General features: G+C 40.0%; 1 protein-coding gene across 9 annotated transcripts in view; it reads right to left on the bottom strand.

Moving 5' to 3' along the window:
- The window catches only part of MITF (melanocyte inducing transcription factor), a 216936-nt gene that overhangs the window by 18415 nt on the left and 181635 nt on the right, over nucleotides 1-16886 (bottom strand). For 8 of the 9 annotated variants that reach the window (XM_034998345.1, XM_034998343.1, XM_034998344.1 and 5 more), the window contains 4 exons: nucleotides 14178-14405; nucleotides 13027-13110; nucleotides 10774-10869; nucleotides 2866-2983 (listed from right to left, as the gene is read on the bottom strand). In XM_034998345.1, coding sequence (XP_034854236.1) covers nucleotides 2866-2983; nucleotides 10774-10869; nucleotides 13027-13110; nucleotides 14178-14405 — 526 coding nt within the window. The remainder of the gene's footprint in view (nucleotides 1-2865; nucleotides 2984-10773; nucleotides 10870-13026; nucleotides 13111-14177; nucleotides 14406-16886) is intronic. The other variant, XM_034998346.1, reaches the window with a different exon arrangement.

The raw sequence follows: 16886 nt of genomic DNA on the forward strand, positions 1-16886 counted from the left end.
ATTTATTTATTTATTTCAGAGAGAGAGAAAGAGAGAGCATAAGCAGGAGAGGCAGAGGGAGAGAGAATCTCAAGCAGGCTCCATGCTGATTGCACAGCCTGATGTGGGGCTTCATGCCACGACCCTGAGATCGTGACCTGAGCAGAAACCAGGAGTTGGACGCTTAACCGACTGAGCCACCCAGACACCCCGGGAGTCAAATTTTCTTTTCATGCAACAGAACTTTTCTTTATTTCTTTGATGCCTTTGTAACATGCTGACGTGAAAACTGGGGAGAGAAGCTATCACGTCAGATCTCTGGTGGAAATGGATTCATTTTTTTTTTTTTTCTGGAACTTGGAGCCAGGTTCCAACAGAACTTGCTAGAACGAAATGATGACCCTGAGAAACTCAGACCCTACTAGTCTGAGTTCATAAAAACAAAAATAGGAATAGGGTACGGAGGTGTTTGGTGGCAACTCCATTTGAAAAGATCTATTTGCATTACAACTCTTGTGGGATCTCTGTGGGGGGATGACTTTGCACCTTACAGAAGGCAAAACAAAACAAGAAAAAGACAGTTGTTTGATTAATCCTGCCATTCTGGGGCCTCTGTTACTTTCTTGTCACAAGTGATATCTGCAACATTACACTACCATCATTCAGAATTTTACCCAAAATTAGAACTCTTTTTAGCATAACTCATAGCCACTGAAGCTTATATATGTATATATATTTATTATATGTGTCTTAGATATACATATATACATATAAATAATTCAGAAGCTGAATTATTTCAATTGGGAAGATCAATCCCAATCATTTTCTATTTTTTTTCTCACACGAGCATTATAGGCATGTCTTACTTATACACCCTCCCCTACAGTATCTTTTTTTTGTTTTGTTTTCTCTTACTTATTTAGTTAGTTAGTTATTTCGTTTTTCAGTTTGCCAGCCCCACAACCATGGTTTTCTGCCTATCAACCTCAACCCACCAACTGTGGACCAGCTTTGATAAAGGCAATCCTGTGAACTTCTCTGCCATTTTGTAGCTTCACCTACAATCTCCCCAGGGGCGTAGACTCTTGGCCTTGGGCAGGGGGGCAGTTCTTTCCCAAGCTTAGATAGCCACCCCCTCCACAGCCTTAGGTATTCTATTGTATTCATCCTCTCTTAGTAGATAAGTGCCTATACATGGTTAACAATTCTTTATCTTAAACCTACCCTGTTCAAATCACCTTGCAGTCTCTGCTTCCTGACTAGATCCTAACACAGCTGGGAAAGATAATTTTTTTTCCCTTAGGTCAGATCTGACTCCTAAGTCTATTCTCTTTTGGCTACATCAGGATGCCTCTCAAGCTAGCAGTGTTCAGAATCACAATTCCTGTCCACCTTCTCCTTTCCCTGGCATTTTACCCTTTTCCTGTCTGGATTGGTCATTTTCTAAGATACAAAGTGATTTTAGAAATGTATAGTTCATTATATCAGCTTCTTTTTTTAAAAAATAAATTTATACCCTCTTACCCATTCCTCTCATTCCCACCCCCTGCCTCTGTTGTTTTGTTTTTGAAGAAACAATCCTACACATAATTCAAAAGTCTATTTTGGGGGCACTGGGGGGGCTCAGTCAGTTAAGCTTCCGACTCTGACTCTTGGTTCCAACTCAGGTCATGATCTCAGGGTTGTGAGATTGAGCCCTGTGTCAGGATCCTTGCTCAGCTCGGACTCTGCTTGAGATTCTCTCCCTTTCCCTCTTCCCTTCACCCCTGCCCCTCTCTCCACTCATGCTCCCTCTCTCTAAAATAAATAAATTATTTTTTAAATCTAAAAAAAAAGTCTACTTTGCATCTAATTTGTAAGAATTCTGTTCATGCCACGCTAACCATATTTTATCATTTTTAGTATAGATCTCCTATAGCATTATTTTCTAAGACTTCATGAGACTTTTCCTTCCCGGGAGCATACCTACTTTTTTGTTGACTTTCAATGGGTTTTACATAGTAATTAATTTATTACCTTTTAACCCCAATTTTTTTTTTTAACTACTTTTCTCCTGCCACAATCTTCTGAAGTATTTTTTTAAAAAGACACCCTTGAACAAACAGGAATTTTTTGCACCAAATATATAGTTCATATTCTCAGACCGTTCACCTAATCCTGCAAGATGCAAGGACCAGACATTAAAAAGGGGGATGAGGTGAGGGCCATAAAACTCAGCATGGTAGAATGCCAGTTCTAATGTAGTTTCGTTATGTTTTAATGGCCAAATGCCTTCCCTAAAGCCTCAAACAAAATGGCAAAATAGATAATTTCACACTTGCCTCAGGAACAAATAATACCCATTGCTCCATTTTATAATCTATTTTTTTACTCTGTATAATAAATCTTTTGCACATGATGTAGCAAAAATAAGAGGAGGCATCTAAAGATGTAAGAAATTCATTCTTACCCTCTCCTGACAAATGCAGGCTTGAACGTGTGTCAAAGAGAAATTCAGACCAGGGTTCTCAAAGTGGAATGCCCCTAGGGGCTTGGCAAGTAACACAAACACCGGACTGGGTGGAGACATTTTATTATTAAAGTGTTGCCCGCTGCGCCCACCCCAAAGGGTACAGCAGCCAAAGACCCAGCGATGGGTGCATGGCATAATGATGGGACCTTGGGGAGACAGCAGCCTCCCTCCCAGGACCTCAAGAAATACTGGAAACCAGGATTTCCAAGTATAAATCCTCATCCTAAAATATTCCTCAATGGTTTCACCTCTGCACAGACCTAAAAAAATTACGTATACAAACGAAGAGTCCAGAGGTCACAATTTTGATAACTTTGCTTGCCAGAAAATTAACAGGAAATCCCCAGGAAGAGGCACACTTGCCAGTAATTTACCTGTGAGCTCCCTTTTTATGTTGGGAAGGTTGGCCGGACAGGAGTTGCTGATGGTGAGGCCTGGGGGCGGCAGGCCTTGGTTGCCATAAAGGTCAATCAGATTTCCAGAGACAGGTAACTAGAGAGAGAAACAGTAACAGAAATGAACTGCTAAACAATTCCTAGGTTATTCAGCTAGAACCCAGATCTATTCCAGACTTTACTTAAAAGAAATGGTTTGATGTAAAAAAAAAAAAAAAAATCATTTTTTTGAAAACAGGAAGGCATGACACGTTTACCTTTCCACTCACTTAAACGGTGACGTTAGCTCGTTCCTTTGAAAGAAGAACATTATCTCACCCCCATAAGATGGTTCTACGACCAGCTTATAGTTATATTTTGAGCATGCAGACAGTGGCCAAGGTGGCAAACTCATTGTCTAGCACATCCAGTAGCACATAGATGTTTAGGAAATGCTGGCTTTTACTGTAAAATGGGGTTCTATGTGGCCTTTTTCACCAAATCAGGTTTTCCATCAAAGTCACTTTTTTCCTTCCCTCTCTTTCCCTCTCCCTTTTCTTCTCTCTTTATTTGATAAGGAAAAGCAATTAAAAGTGTTTTCTACTGGAAAAGAAATGGTTTCCTTATTGCGAAAGAAAAGCTCTTTTCCTTGAAACTGAAATCTTTAATGGAGCCACAAGGGGGAGCCCACTGACTTTAAGAAAAGAGCAAAAATTTACACTCAAAAAAAAAAAGTAAAGAAATATTTAGCCCTCTCGAGCTAGCTTAAGAGTGTTTTTTCTCCAGTTCTGCACTGAATATGTTGAAGTAGTGAACTTCTTTCTGCCCCCGGTGCCGATTTCCTTTTGTCGTATACACATTTCCCCGCACCTCATTCACTGAAGGAGTTTGATGCACCCATGTTTGTGGACATCAGAGGTCCCAGACATTTCTTCTTCCCACCCTCTGAAATAAAGTTCTGAATATTAACTACGGGGGCGCAGTTACGGGACCTCACTACTGTCAGTGCAGAAGCTCCCTCTTCCCAGCTTAATTCAAACGATTCCTGTAACTATTATTGGCAAGGAAGACTCAGAGCATTTAGCCCGCCCCATCCTTGATCATACACTCTAAGTTTTACTCTACATCTGAGAAAAGTAACTTGGGACAGCATTCAAGCTGTTTAGTGACCAAGAAGTATCGAGGAGAGATTACACTGCACATCTCACCGTTCATTTTCTCCAATGGCCACTAACACACAGATAAAAATACCCCACAAAATAAAGATACGAATGTGTTTCTCTTCACTGGTAGCCTTCGACCATCCCTTCCCATTGTGGCTTCTAGAGAAGTAGTCTATGAGCCAAACCCCAGGCTAAAGAGGTGGGAGAGGCCTATACTTTCTGACAGGTAAACAGGACACTTGCTCTAATATGACTGGGGCTGAGAGCAGGGAGGACAGACGGATCAGCAGGACAGGTCTCTCTCTTGTCCACTCTGTCCTTTGCTTCCTTTTGAAGGCGGGATTTATATTATGCGTATAAAATGTAATACACCTATCCCACCTCACAGATGCATATAAACAATGCACTGTGATCATTTAAAATGCCCTTGAAGCACAATTCAAGCCCCTCTAGCTAAAACCCTGATTCTGAGCTGTCATTTGGCCAAGAAGTGGTTTTATTTGAAGTAGGTCACCTTCCTGGAGTCAATCTGGCCCTGTGAGCGCTCAGTTCCACTCTTGTACAACTTAAGGCAGCAAAGTGAAAGGTGTGCAAACGTCTCAGTACAGCACTGTAAAGAGTCAGAGCATCAAAACTCAGAGAGCTGCTAGGACATCTCGTAACCCCTCTGGATTCCGAAGATTCATCCTCCTGTCTTTCCGGAATTTCAGATTTTGGAGGAACTACTGAATATTAATGAACCAGGAATGTGCTTTAAAATTCAATGCAACAAGCTAAAAAAATATTTCCATACCTCCAGAAATACGAATCATATCTATCATCTTTCAAATGCAAACTGTAAGCAAAACAATGCAATTGTGTTACTATGATGATTTGTTAGGGAAAATCTAATAGGCAAGAGATACATACAGTAAGCTTTAAAAAAAAAAAACAAAAAACCCTCTAAGTCCTCAATGGATTTACATTGAACGGATAGGTTTCTAATTATAAGCTTCTCTGGGACAAGACCATGTTTTCTAAACACATTCTAAAGGAAACTACGTGCACATATACTTAATAAATGCAGAATCATACAGAGGGAGGGAGGGAGAGAGACAGAGGCAAAAGAAAGAAAAATTGGGAATGAGACAGAGCGACAAAGACACAAGGGGAGGGGTGGAAACAAAAGAGAGAGACACATGTACACAGAAGGGGAGAGAGGTGGAAAGACGGATGGAGAGACATTCAGGAGAGGGGAGGGAGGAAGAGCACAAGACTGGGGACACCCAGACACGAACTGGTTGGGCAGACAAGATTGCTGTGACTGGCATGGATTGACAGCCGTGCCTGCCAAGAAGGGAGATGAATTAAAATCTCTATAACAAGATGCCTTATCAGACACTCCAGTGAGGTCAGACATCATTACTTCCAGTCCAAAAAGTGGCTTATAGCCCTCCCCCGACTTCTCTAAAAGATTTCCCGCTTCGGCTGCTTTTCCAATACTTGCCGATTAGGAGTTGGCAGCATACAACCTGCCAGAATATTTTGCTGGGGAACATTTTTCTGTGGGCTCCTACTCTGGGCCAGGCACAGAATTAGAAAGGCACTTGGTGTATGTTGTCTTAGTTGATTTTACGAAAGATCTAGCTATGCCTGAATAGAGCTTTGTGGTAAGAGGTTCATGAACTATGTTACGAGCAGTATTTGGGGGGCAGTGTCAACTGCTGATAAGCCAATTCGAAACTGCAATTTTCAACTAATCTCCAACTGATTCTTTTTTTTTTTTTTAGATTTTATTTATTTATTTGAGACAGAGAGAATGAGAGAGACAGAGAGCACATGAGAGGAGGGAGGGTCAGAGGGAGAAGCAGGCTCCCTGCCAAGCAGGGAGCCCGATGCAGGACTCGATCCCGGGACTCCAGGATCATGACCTGAGCCGAAGGCAGTCGCTTAACCAACTGAGCCACCCAGGTGCCCTCTCCAACTGATTCTAAGCAAATAAAAACTAGCTGCTCTCGAGCCAAGTATGGATACTCAAATTTGCAAATCAATAGTGCAGGCTGGCTTAGGAGGCAGAGACCTGGGTTAACACCTGCTGTGTGAAACTAACCTCTCTGAGGCAGGATGCCCCCTTTGAAAAGTGGCAATCCTATCACCCCTCTCGCAGGGTTCTGTACGAATCAGAGGTCGACTGGGTGAAACACTGTATTTAAGTGATCACTACTGCCATGTTCAGTAATATAATTTTCTACAAAGTACGGTATTCCTAGTCTGTTTTCAACAGTCAAGCTAATTTCCACTTTGATGGACTACACCATGTGCCCTGTTAATTACTAAGTATCCTGTCCACCATTGCACCAATTTTACCAGGTTGCAAAGCAAATCCAAACACAGGGATCAGGGAACCACAGGACTGGAGTAACTGCTCAGTGTTCAAATCAGGGCTTCTCCATTGTCAGTGGAGGGCATTTGTCAATGTCTAGAGCCATTTTGGGGCGTCACAACTAGTAGTGTAACACTACTAGTAACTAACTAGTAACTACCCACTGACATCTAGTGGGTAGAGGCCAGGGGTGCGGCTAAACATCTTACAATGGGCAGCACAGCATCACAACAAAGAATTATCCACCTCGGGCGCCTGGGTGGCTCAGTCGTTAAGCGTCTGCCTTCAGCTCAGGTCATGATCCCAGGGTCCTGGGATCGAGCCCCGCATCGGGCTCCCTGCTCGGCGGGAAGCCTGCTTCTCCCTCTCCCACTCCCCCCGCTTCTGTTCCCTCTCTCGCTCTCTGTGTTGAAAAATAAATAAAATCTAAAAAAAGAAAGAAAGAAAAATAAATAAAATCTTAAAAAAAAAAAAAAGAATTAAGCCACCTCAAATATTAATCATGCTGAAGGTGAGAGACTGCCCTGAAATGGTGCCTTATGTTTTTTGTATTAATGGCTGTCATTTGCTGAAGCTACTAAAAGGAAGGTTGATGAAACATGGCTTTCTAATGAAAAATCAGCCATGTATATTTAAGAAAGGATTTTGTGGTTCCCTTTCTGGGTTAGAAAAACTGCCCCATAAACATTATATGGGTCAAAATAATATCTTTGGAGCTAAGGAAGAGGAAGAGGCATCTTCTGCTAACATGGCTATGTTGTATCTTTGCTGGGTTTTTATGCAGCATAAACCTGATGGACAAGATTTCACTTCCAGCATACAAGCTGTACAATGGATGGAAGCCACAGTCTAACAGGGACAAAGAAAGAGAAAGTAGACACATGTGGGTCTGTGCCCCAAACTTGGTCTGAATTGAGTTCTTCAATGTTCTCCTCCACCAAAATGAATATTTTTCCAAGTAAATGATCATTGTAAAATGTTATTATTTTTTTCTTTCTGGATGTTCCCCCTCTCTGAATATCAATTGAGCACTGTTAGCACAAGTAAATTGGGACTTTTATTCTTTGTTTGTAATGGTACAAGAGGGCCCTTGTGCTCTCAGAATAGTTATTTCTAGACTCCAATTCCCTTAGGATAGTTTCCTCTCTAAGTGCTCCCTCCACTTCATTTTTTTTTTAAGAAGTTAACTTGAAATAAAGCATATCAAAGAATCAAATAAAAGGGAAAAATGCCTAACATGAAGAACATTAAGTTTAAACTCTATTGAGGGGGGAAAAATTAAAATGTTAGTAAGTTGTTGGTAGCTTTCTTATTTATTTTGACAATCCAAACCCAAATTTACCAAGAATAAGAACTAGTAACTAACATCTAGTAAGAGCATATCAGAACCAAGATTCTTCTAAGTGCTTTTTGGAGAATAACTCTTACAATTTTCATATGGATTCTATTGTTTTAGATGCTATTTTTATTCCCATTTACCAGACAAAGAAAGTGAGGCAGAGAGGTCAAATAGCTCACTCAAGAGTAGGCCCTGAATTCAGCTATCTGGCTTACAGTCTGTGATCCTAACTTTTATTTTATACTGTGTCTCCTCTAATAGCAAAATGCTGAAACAGTTTTGTCATGGGCTGGTTCTGATGGGGCTACACTTAGATTTTTTCAGGGTAGAAATATAGAAAAGTAATGAATGCCTGGACAGTCAGTGACATCTGAGAGTGGCTACGGGTTACTCCTCCCTGGCTGGCAATTAATTCAACTCTGCCCAGGGGATATTTCCTATCCAGGAACTCCCCTAAGATGGCCCCTCTGCCCCGGAATTATCCTCCTCCATTCAAGGTCTGACAGGGTCTCCCCTTCCCAGACTGGTAAGCCCCATGAGAACAGGAAGCATACCCTACTCATCTTCATCCACAGCACCTCACCCAGGGCTGGTGACATATTAGGTATTTAATAAACACTAATTCAATCTTAAAGTTAGCTTGGAAGCAATCAGATAATGAAGGAATAAGATTTCCATTCTAATGTAGAATGACTCAGGAGGAGACATGGGTGTTCAATCTAAAGGAGAGAAGCAATTGGGGGTCTTGAGAACTGTCTTCAGAAGGGTAGTCATGAGGACAAGTTCTCCATGATGGCAAACTAGACCCATGTCTGGAATTCACAGAGAGACACACTGTGAATAATATCTGGATTATTAAGTGTCATGTTATTTTGAAGTAGAGTTGGACACATTACAGATGCTCAAGGAATATCACCTGAATGAAATACTATCAAACTTATTTGCTGTTAAAAGAAATTATACTTAATTTAGATATTGTTGAGTACAGCTTATGTTTCCAATGCTAATGCTATACATATTTCATGAGATGACCATGGGAGGTAGGTACAATTATCAGTCTAATTTTAGAGATGGAGAAATGTAGGACTTCAAGAAGCTAAGTATCATGCAGGGTCACATGGAAAATGGCAGACTTTGGATATGAACCTAGATATGATCACACATCTCCAACTCCTAACCTCTGTGCTTTCCAGCCTGTCTTGTGAGTTAGTGCATATCCTTCATTGGAGGCTTTCCAGAAGATGGATGTCTAGTTTTTCTGTGTATGGGATGGGGGGTAGGAATACAGAAGATATGCAAGAGGAGACTAATGCACTGAGTACTTGATTGGCTCAGATGACCTCCAAAGTCCTCACCATTGGAGAAAATTTTTTAAATTATTTGTAAAAAATCATATTAACCACTGGCAAAATGACCACCCTCATCAAGCAAAGTTCCTTTGGGATGACTGGGCCATTGCTAATAATTGCTGTTGGGCATTGAAAACATAGTAAATATACCCATGTTTTGGGGTATATTTATAAATTTCACAGTGCAAGCTCTCCCAAGTGTCTTGCTCACACTGGTCCTAGGATTCTGACCACTGACAAGTGTAGCCCGACTCACAGGAGGCACAAATTTGGAAGCAGAAGGGTTCTACAAAAGCCAACCAAGGGCTCAAAGAGGGTGGGGAGAGTCTGACATGGAGACATCTGTCAAGATGGCGGAACGTCGAGTTCTTTCAAAATCAGGGAGTGAGTTTAAATGGGTAGGGAGTTGACAGAAACTAAAGAGCCCAGAAAAGACTTTGGGGCTGTTAGGGGAGTCCTCACCCCTCAGGACTTCAGGTTAATGAACTGAAAGAACTGGACCAAGATGGAAAAAAGAAAATGCTACCTATAAAACTTTAGTTCACTAAGAATTTTGGTGTAAATAAGTAAGGGCTATCATATTCCCTGGTCGAGGGAATTTATTATATGAATTTATTCTTTAAAACAATTTTCTATTGTGGTAAAAATACATAGGACATAAAATTTAGCATCTTAATCATTTTGAAGTGTACAGTTCAGTAGTGTTAAGTTTATGCACACTGTTGTGAAACAAATCTCCAGAATTTTTTCATCTCACAAATATTAAACCCTATACCCATGAAAGAACAACTCCCCTTCACCCCTGCTCCCCTGTGGGAGTTAGTCTTTTAAATACAGGTTATTAAAGAATATGACACCTCATGGCATTGCTCTCATAGAAAACAAAAAAAAAGATTGGACAAGGTATTCAAAGCCTACCGAGAAGTCCTGACTCTGACATATCAAAGCTATGTAATCCTGTGTAAGACCAGCTAACCTTTCTTAATCCTAAAAAATGAGGGCAACGATACCACCCCAACTTGACTCAAAGAATTATTGCAAGAATTATTGCAGAATCTCTAGATTCAGAGAATTATTACAAGGACTAAATAAGATCTATAATAAGACTTTGGTAAAATGGAAACGTAAGACACCATTGTAAGGAGTGAAAAAAAAAAAACAACCAAAAAAAACCAGTAGGGGCAAGGCTCCAAATTATAGAGAGAAATAAGTTTAATAAACCACTGATTTATTAACCAAAATCAGAATAAATTTTGCTATTGAAGAAAGGCAAATTGAATGTCAGTCACTCTATTACCTATTAATAGTAAGGTATTGCCTTTAAAAACTGCATTCGTTTTTCAAGCCAACTAGAATGCTACTGTAAATAGTACAATCTATAGTATTCCCCTTGGCAGCAGTGTACTAAGTTGGGCATTAGATGTCAGGGGGAATTGGAAGGCCTAACGTCCTATTGAAAGTGGACTTGGACTCCAGGGAATGTAGAGCTTTATCATGGGGTTACCAATAAACTCATGAGAAATTCTTAATTTCTGATGTCAAAGTCACTTATTTGTGATCCTGAGATAATTCTCCGTTTTATTATTAATAAATTTCTCAATCAATCACTTGCAGAAATAAACTAAAAGTTCAGGAAAAGGGAGAGAACGCTGGAAATATCTCAAGATTTTCTTTAAAAAAAAAAGTCATGAATACCGTATTTGCCATTTGCAAAGCAGGATCCATCAATCCCAGGATTTCTTCATTATAACTTGATTCTAGGCTAATGATGTCATCGATCACATCATCCATCTGTAGGAAAAAGGGCAATGTAAGAGAGACAAACATAAGCAAAAACTGTGTAAAACCACCCAAAGAGAGATCCGTGGTCTTTTCTTACCCTAAGCACTAAAGCTCTTCAGTTAGATGCTAAGAAATTACTGCCCTCTTCCTCCCAATAGGAACATTACTGAAGGTCACCGACACTAACAGGTGATAAGGATGACATTTGCAACCAGCACTTAGTGAGGGATTAGTAGGTGCCAGGTACCAGGTTCAGGGCTTTTGATGGGTTAAATTATTTCCCCCCTCAGAATAACTCTATCAGTGTAGGTACTATTAGTATATCAATCTGCCAGGTGAGGTAAATGAGAAGCAACTTGCCCAAAGTCATACACGGAAGAGGGTTAGAGCCACAACTTGAACCCATGCTCTCAAGTGCTATGCTCAACTGCCTCTCCCAAACAGGAAAGATGAACTAGAAAACCTCATCTTGAAATGATGGCTGCCATTTCTTTTTTTTTTTTTCCTTCTCAAGACTATACCCCACAGCCTTCGTAGACCTTCCTTGCAGTAGGACAACCCAGATGGTAGTTCAGACCTTTGCTCTCCTAGGGATGTAGGGGGCACTGTGGCTCTCAGGCGGCCGGCTAACCCTGCACTGATCCTGCAGTGACTTGTAAAATAAGTTTCTCCTTGTACAGCTGCCAGTGTGCTCGGTACTCCCGGAGGACTACACCAGGGCGAAGTTATCATTACAGTCATGGAGCTGACATTCCTACTAGATCAATTTTATTCCTGAAGTACCAAAACATCAGTTATGATAATAAACAACAGTGATTACATGTGCATTGCAGCAGTTGCAAAGACAAGGTTGTGAAAACATTTCTTTGTAAACACCTGATGTATCTGAGCTGGTTGGTGTGTGTGTGTGTGTGTGTGTGCGTGCGCACGCATCCATGCTTGGATCTAAATAGTGCTTCACAAGTACACAATGAAATCTCAAAGCTCAGAGGAATGCTCCTTTACGTCTTTTTATCATTTCCAATTAAAGGGGACAGGATCCAGTGCCACAGGGCCTGGAATCCTCATTCTCCCACGTTCTGTATTAGGGGCAAAGCCTTCCATCTTTAAGAGCCTCAATAGGCCAATCTGGAAAATGGGGTTAATAATACTCATTGCCTTATTGGATTCTTGTGAGATTTCAGGATAAACCATATAAAGTGCTCATAGCGCCACGGCTATAGTGAACATCCCCCAAAAATGAGGGTTATTAAGTGACCCCCTAAGAAGAATAATTGCAGGTCAGTTTTGAATAACTGCCAGTAGTTTATTAAGTTTCATTTCTAGATACACCAGTTTTGTTTGTTTGCTTTCAAGAGATGATTTTCTAATTGAGTTGAACAGGCAAATGGGCCAGAGAACTTAGGATCGACCTTTCATTGTAAATTTTTTTAGGGAAATAAAATTAGTGGGCTTGGTGTGATAGTTTTTTAAAATAATTTCTTTTTCTTATAAAAAAGAACCACTAATGCAAGTTAATAAGGGGAAATATAGAAAAGCAAAAAAAAAAAAGAATTTTTCAATGCTTATTTTTCTTTCTCTTATATATCTATACACACACTTTAAAATATGTAAATATGTTGATAAATGTAGCATTATTTATATATTAAATAGGATGTCATAGAAGAATCTCTAATCAGTTGGGAAAAATCCGTGAAGTATTATTAAATTAATAAAGTTTCAAATGCGTGTTTCATGAGTCCATTTTATAAAATATACAGATCTCTCTCTTTCTCTCTCTCTCTCACACACACAATCACATGCATATTGTGGTTTTACTAATAGTCTACTGAAGTTGCTACCCTACAAATTTGTGTAACACACTGATGATGGTATCTAAATGAAGTACAGCATATTATGTTTTATGTATCAAAATTTATGTATTTCAAGCACTTTTTAATGACTTGAAGCAACTTAGGGAAAGTGCATTTTAAGTTTAATTTCCCTGAGTTATTTAATCATGAGACACTATGAAGAAAATGGCCCTGTTCATGGCTTTCTCTATTTAAAAAAAAAAAACCAATGAGGGGAAAAAAACCCTTAAGTTATCAGGAAGGTGTGATGAGCCACAAATATAGATTCTCATTACAAAGTGTTACATCCTTGGGCTGCCGAGTCATTCAGTACCTGCATGCACGATGCTCGTGAATGCGTGTTCATAGTTGGGCATTCGCTTTCCGCCCTGTTTTGCTCTTCAAACTTATAAAATCCCTGCAAAAACACAAGCAAAATCAGCCCATGACTTGGATTTGCAAATGACTTTTCAATGACATGTTCACACGAGGCTGATGGTGCAGCAACAAGATGGACTAATAAGCTTTCAAACAAAGTGGAATCTGACCAAGAAATAAAATAGTGCAGAAAGAACTTCCATCAAATCAGCTTGATAGATGACAAATACGGACAGAGAAAAATAAGACAGTTGGTTTGGGCACAGGGGAAAAGACTTGGTCCCTCTAGAAATTAAAATTCAGCAACTTCAGAAGAGTCACCTCTGAAATCACATGAACATTTCAGAGTACAGTAAAAACTCCATTAAAATGAGGCTTATCATCTCATAATTTGGAAATAACAGGCATTAAATCACAACCCTCCCCTCAGGTATTTTTATGCTTCAAATTTTGATGAAACAATTAGCTTGAGGTGTGTTTGAATCTCGTCTCCAATCCAGCCTTTACAAAAGCAGATTTCACGGCAGCAGCAATCTTATTACGAAACGGAATTTATCTAGCAATTAAAACCTTTGCTTTTCTGTTAAATTCTCAAGTGCTACATTATTCAAATCCATCCACGCACATTCTGTGCTTTTTTTTTTTTCTTCTTCAACTCAGGGAGAAATAAAAATAATATTCCAGACATTCACAACAAGCGGAACTTCTAAACCGCCTGTCCCACACCTTTTCTATTTTTGCTTTTTTCCTTCTCCACCTTTGCCTTCTCCTCTCTCTGCATTTGTACTGCTTTGTAAATGGAAAGGCACTGAAGAGAAGAGAGCGCCCGGCTAACGGAGCGGAAACAGGGTGGGAGAGGAAGTGTCCTCACCTCCCCGTCCCACTCGGGAGCGGCCAGGTGTCCCGTCCTGAGCCCTGACCCGACAGACCCCGGTGACGGCGTGAGGAGGCCGGAGCGCGGCGGCCACACCGCAGAATCTGGGACCAAGGCTGGCGGCGCGTGGGGCCCCGCAGACAGACTAGAGTCCACAGTCAAGTGTGGGAATAATACCCAACAGACATTCATTTAGTGTAAGAAGACAGGAGAGGGGAGGAGACATGAATTACCTCTTTTTCACAGTTGGAGTTAAGTGTGAGCATAGCCATGGGGCTGTTGGGTGCGCTGCTCCCCGGCACAGGTGGCATGACATGATCGCCAGGCTGGTTTGGACATGGCAAGCTCAGGACTTGGTTGGCATGTTTATTTGCTAAAGTGGTAGAAAGGTACTGCTTTACCTGCTGCCTTTGGGCTTGCTGTATGTGGTACTTGGTGGGGTTTTCGAGGTGGGTCTGCACCTGAACATAGCCACGGAGGGAAGAGAAGACAGCGCCGTTATTCGTGAGTTTCACTCGGCTCTTTTCTCACGCACAAACATGAGACTGGCCAGTGCACCAACAGAATAAATTATTAAGCCCCTGTTATGTACCAGGCACTGTGCTAATGGATTTTGATATTACTGAAGTTTAAAGTCTAACGCTCAGGATTTGGGGTAATACTTTGCCCTGTTTTACTTCCCCGCTAATTAGCTGTACATCTCTTTGAAACCTTGTGCCCTTTTTGCTCATGTCCAATAATTTAAAATTTGCAACCATCTGGAGGGCAAAACTTTCCCCAACACAACTGTAAGGGTTTACTGAGATCAGAGGACAATCTAGAAAAAGGAGCATAACAATTTATTTTACTTTCCTTGGCAAACAGAATAGCTTTCTGTTTAAAAACAACAACAAACCTCCTTAAGAGCCAGGTGTAAAATGGTTGTAGAAAATAAACAGAAACATTCTGATGATTAAATCAACTAGTTGTAGATTAATTCCTCCCACTTTCATTTGGACATGATTATTCAACATTTTAATTAAGATCTTGAACTCAACATAAAAAGCAATTTACAGGAAGCAGTTTTCTTTCAAAACGCCTCACACTTACATGTATGTGTTTTTCAAGGCATGACTACGAAGCCACCAGGATCTTTTTCCTCCTTTCTTATAAACACTAATACAGAATTAAAAATGCTTTTTTTTTTTTAAATCAATGACACTCAATTTAAAGTTACTTTTTTCCTTGATAAACACAATTTAATCTATGAGCTCTGAACAGGAACTGATGGAGACAGCACAGCCAGGCACTAGGGGAAAAAAAAAATACCCTACTAATATTTACTTTGTTCAAAACCATATTGAGTTTATCAAACAGTAAACAGCATTAAACTAGTAGACCTGCACTTACTGGAAAGAGTACAATAACATGAAAAGGTGCATTACTCAATTTATTGCATTACATTTCAGACACTAAATATGAATAAGAATAAAGCTCACCTGATAGTGATTATATTCTAGCATTTCCAGCATAACAACGTTTTAGGTGGCCCCAATCCAACGAGAAACGGTAGACTATTCACTCCCTCTCCTTTCTGTAATTCTGACTCGAAGGCTGACTGGCACAGAGAAGGCACTATGAACAAGGTATCCCGAGACACCACCGGAAACTTTATCACAGCGGCCCAGCTTATAATAACCTAAGCTAATTAGATATGCATGTAAAAAAAAAAAAAAACACCATTCGCACAAGGGGCTTTTTTTTTTTTTTTTTGGAAGCCCTACGAGTTTGGTCTTCAATATTGCTATCAATTCCGCCCCCACCCCCCACGACTTGACGTCATGCTTTTTTTCATAAATATAAAAGAACCTTTTTAAGTGATGAGCTATCAAAGTCAAACTCACTGTCAGATCAAGGCCAATTCACTATTCATCTTTAGTTCCAGTAGTATTAATAGACAATGGTATTTCTCTTTCAGCAATAGGTTAAGAGCTAGATGCCCCCTTTGGAGAAGACAGCGTCTAAAAGCTACTATGACACTTAAGACTTTTCTAATGGCCACATAACTCTGTAACTGCCAACTGCAGGAAGAGTGTCTATGGAGGGGTCTCTGTGCTGCACTTTCAAGTTCAATGGCCTCACCCTGTATCTTGGTCTCAGTGAGCATCTTTTCTTAGCTGCATGGATATGTAACTTTCCTACTGACCTTGCATCAGGAAGAAGGGAAACTATCCTAAACAGAACAAGAAACACACACACACACACACACAGACACACACACATACACACACAGGACCGGATGTATATTTACATGGAGAATAAGAAACAAATGTCTCCCCAATTTAACCAAGTTGGGAAACATGAAAATTTTTACTAAAAATATTTTATTATAATTCTTAGGGATAGAGAAGAATAAAGGTTATATGCACGACTGATATACTTTATCTTAGTCATTTATTTATCCCATTATTTCCGGTTATTATGTGCTGAACACCGTCACAATAGACATTGTGAACAAAGAGACCTGACTGCCAGCTTTACGAAACTTATAGTCTGGGGTGAGACAAAAGAAGAAAAAGGCAAACAAATATATATCTAAAAATTAGTATAAATGGTCAATATTCACTACTGAAATGGGGAGATAGCTTATGCATAAAAATTTGAAATTCAGTAATTCAGTCCAAATGCCCAGGAGAAATGAAGTCCTTTAGGTTGGCAATCTCAAAATTGTTTCAAATGACTGATCTAACATGCACACAAAGGTTCACAGAGACATTTTAAGTTTATGAAAGGGTCCAGACACGATAATGATGTGGACAACAGACATTACTAAAATAAACATAAAATGAGGGCAATAGGTGTAATGTGCTTATTTCACTATTAACACTAAAAAAAGAAAGGGCTACACACTTAAAAATAAATGTTAATTCACTGGCAGATCCTTATTCTTTAATGAATTAGAA

Source organism: Mirounga leonina, unplaced genomic scaffold, assembly GCF_011800145.1.
Source record: "Mirounga leonina isolate KUSES-001 unplaced genomic scaffold, KU_Mleo_1.0 Mir_94, whole genome shotgun sequence".
NCBI lineage: Eukaryota > Metazoa > Chordata > Mammalia > Carnivora > Phocidae > Mirounga > Mirounga leonina.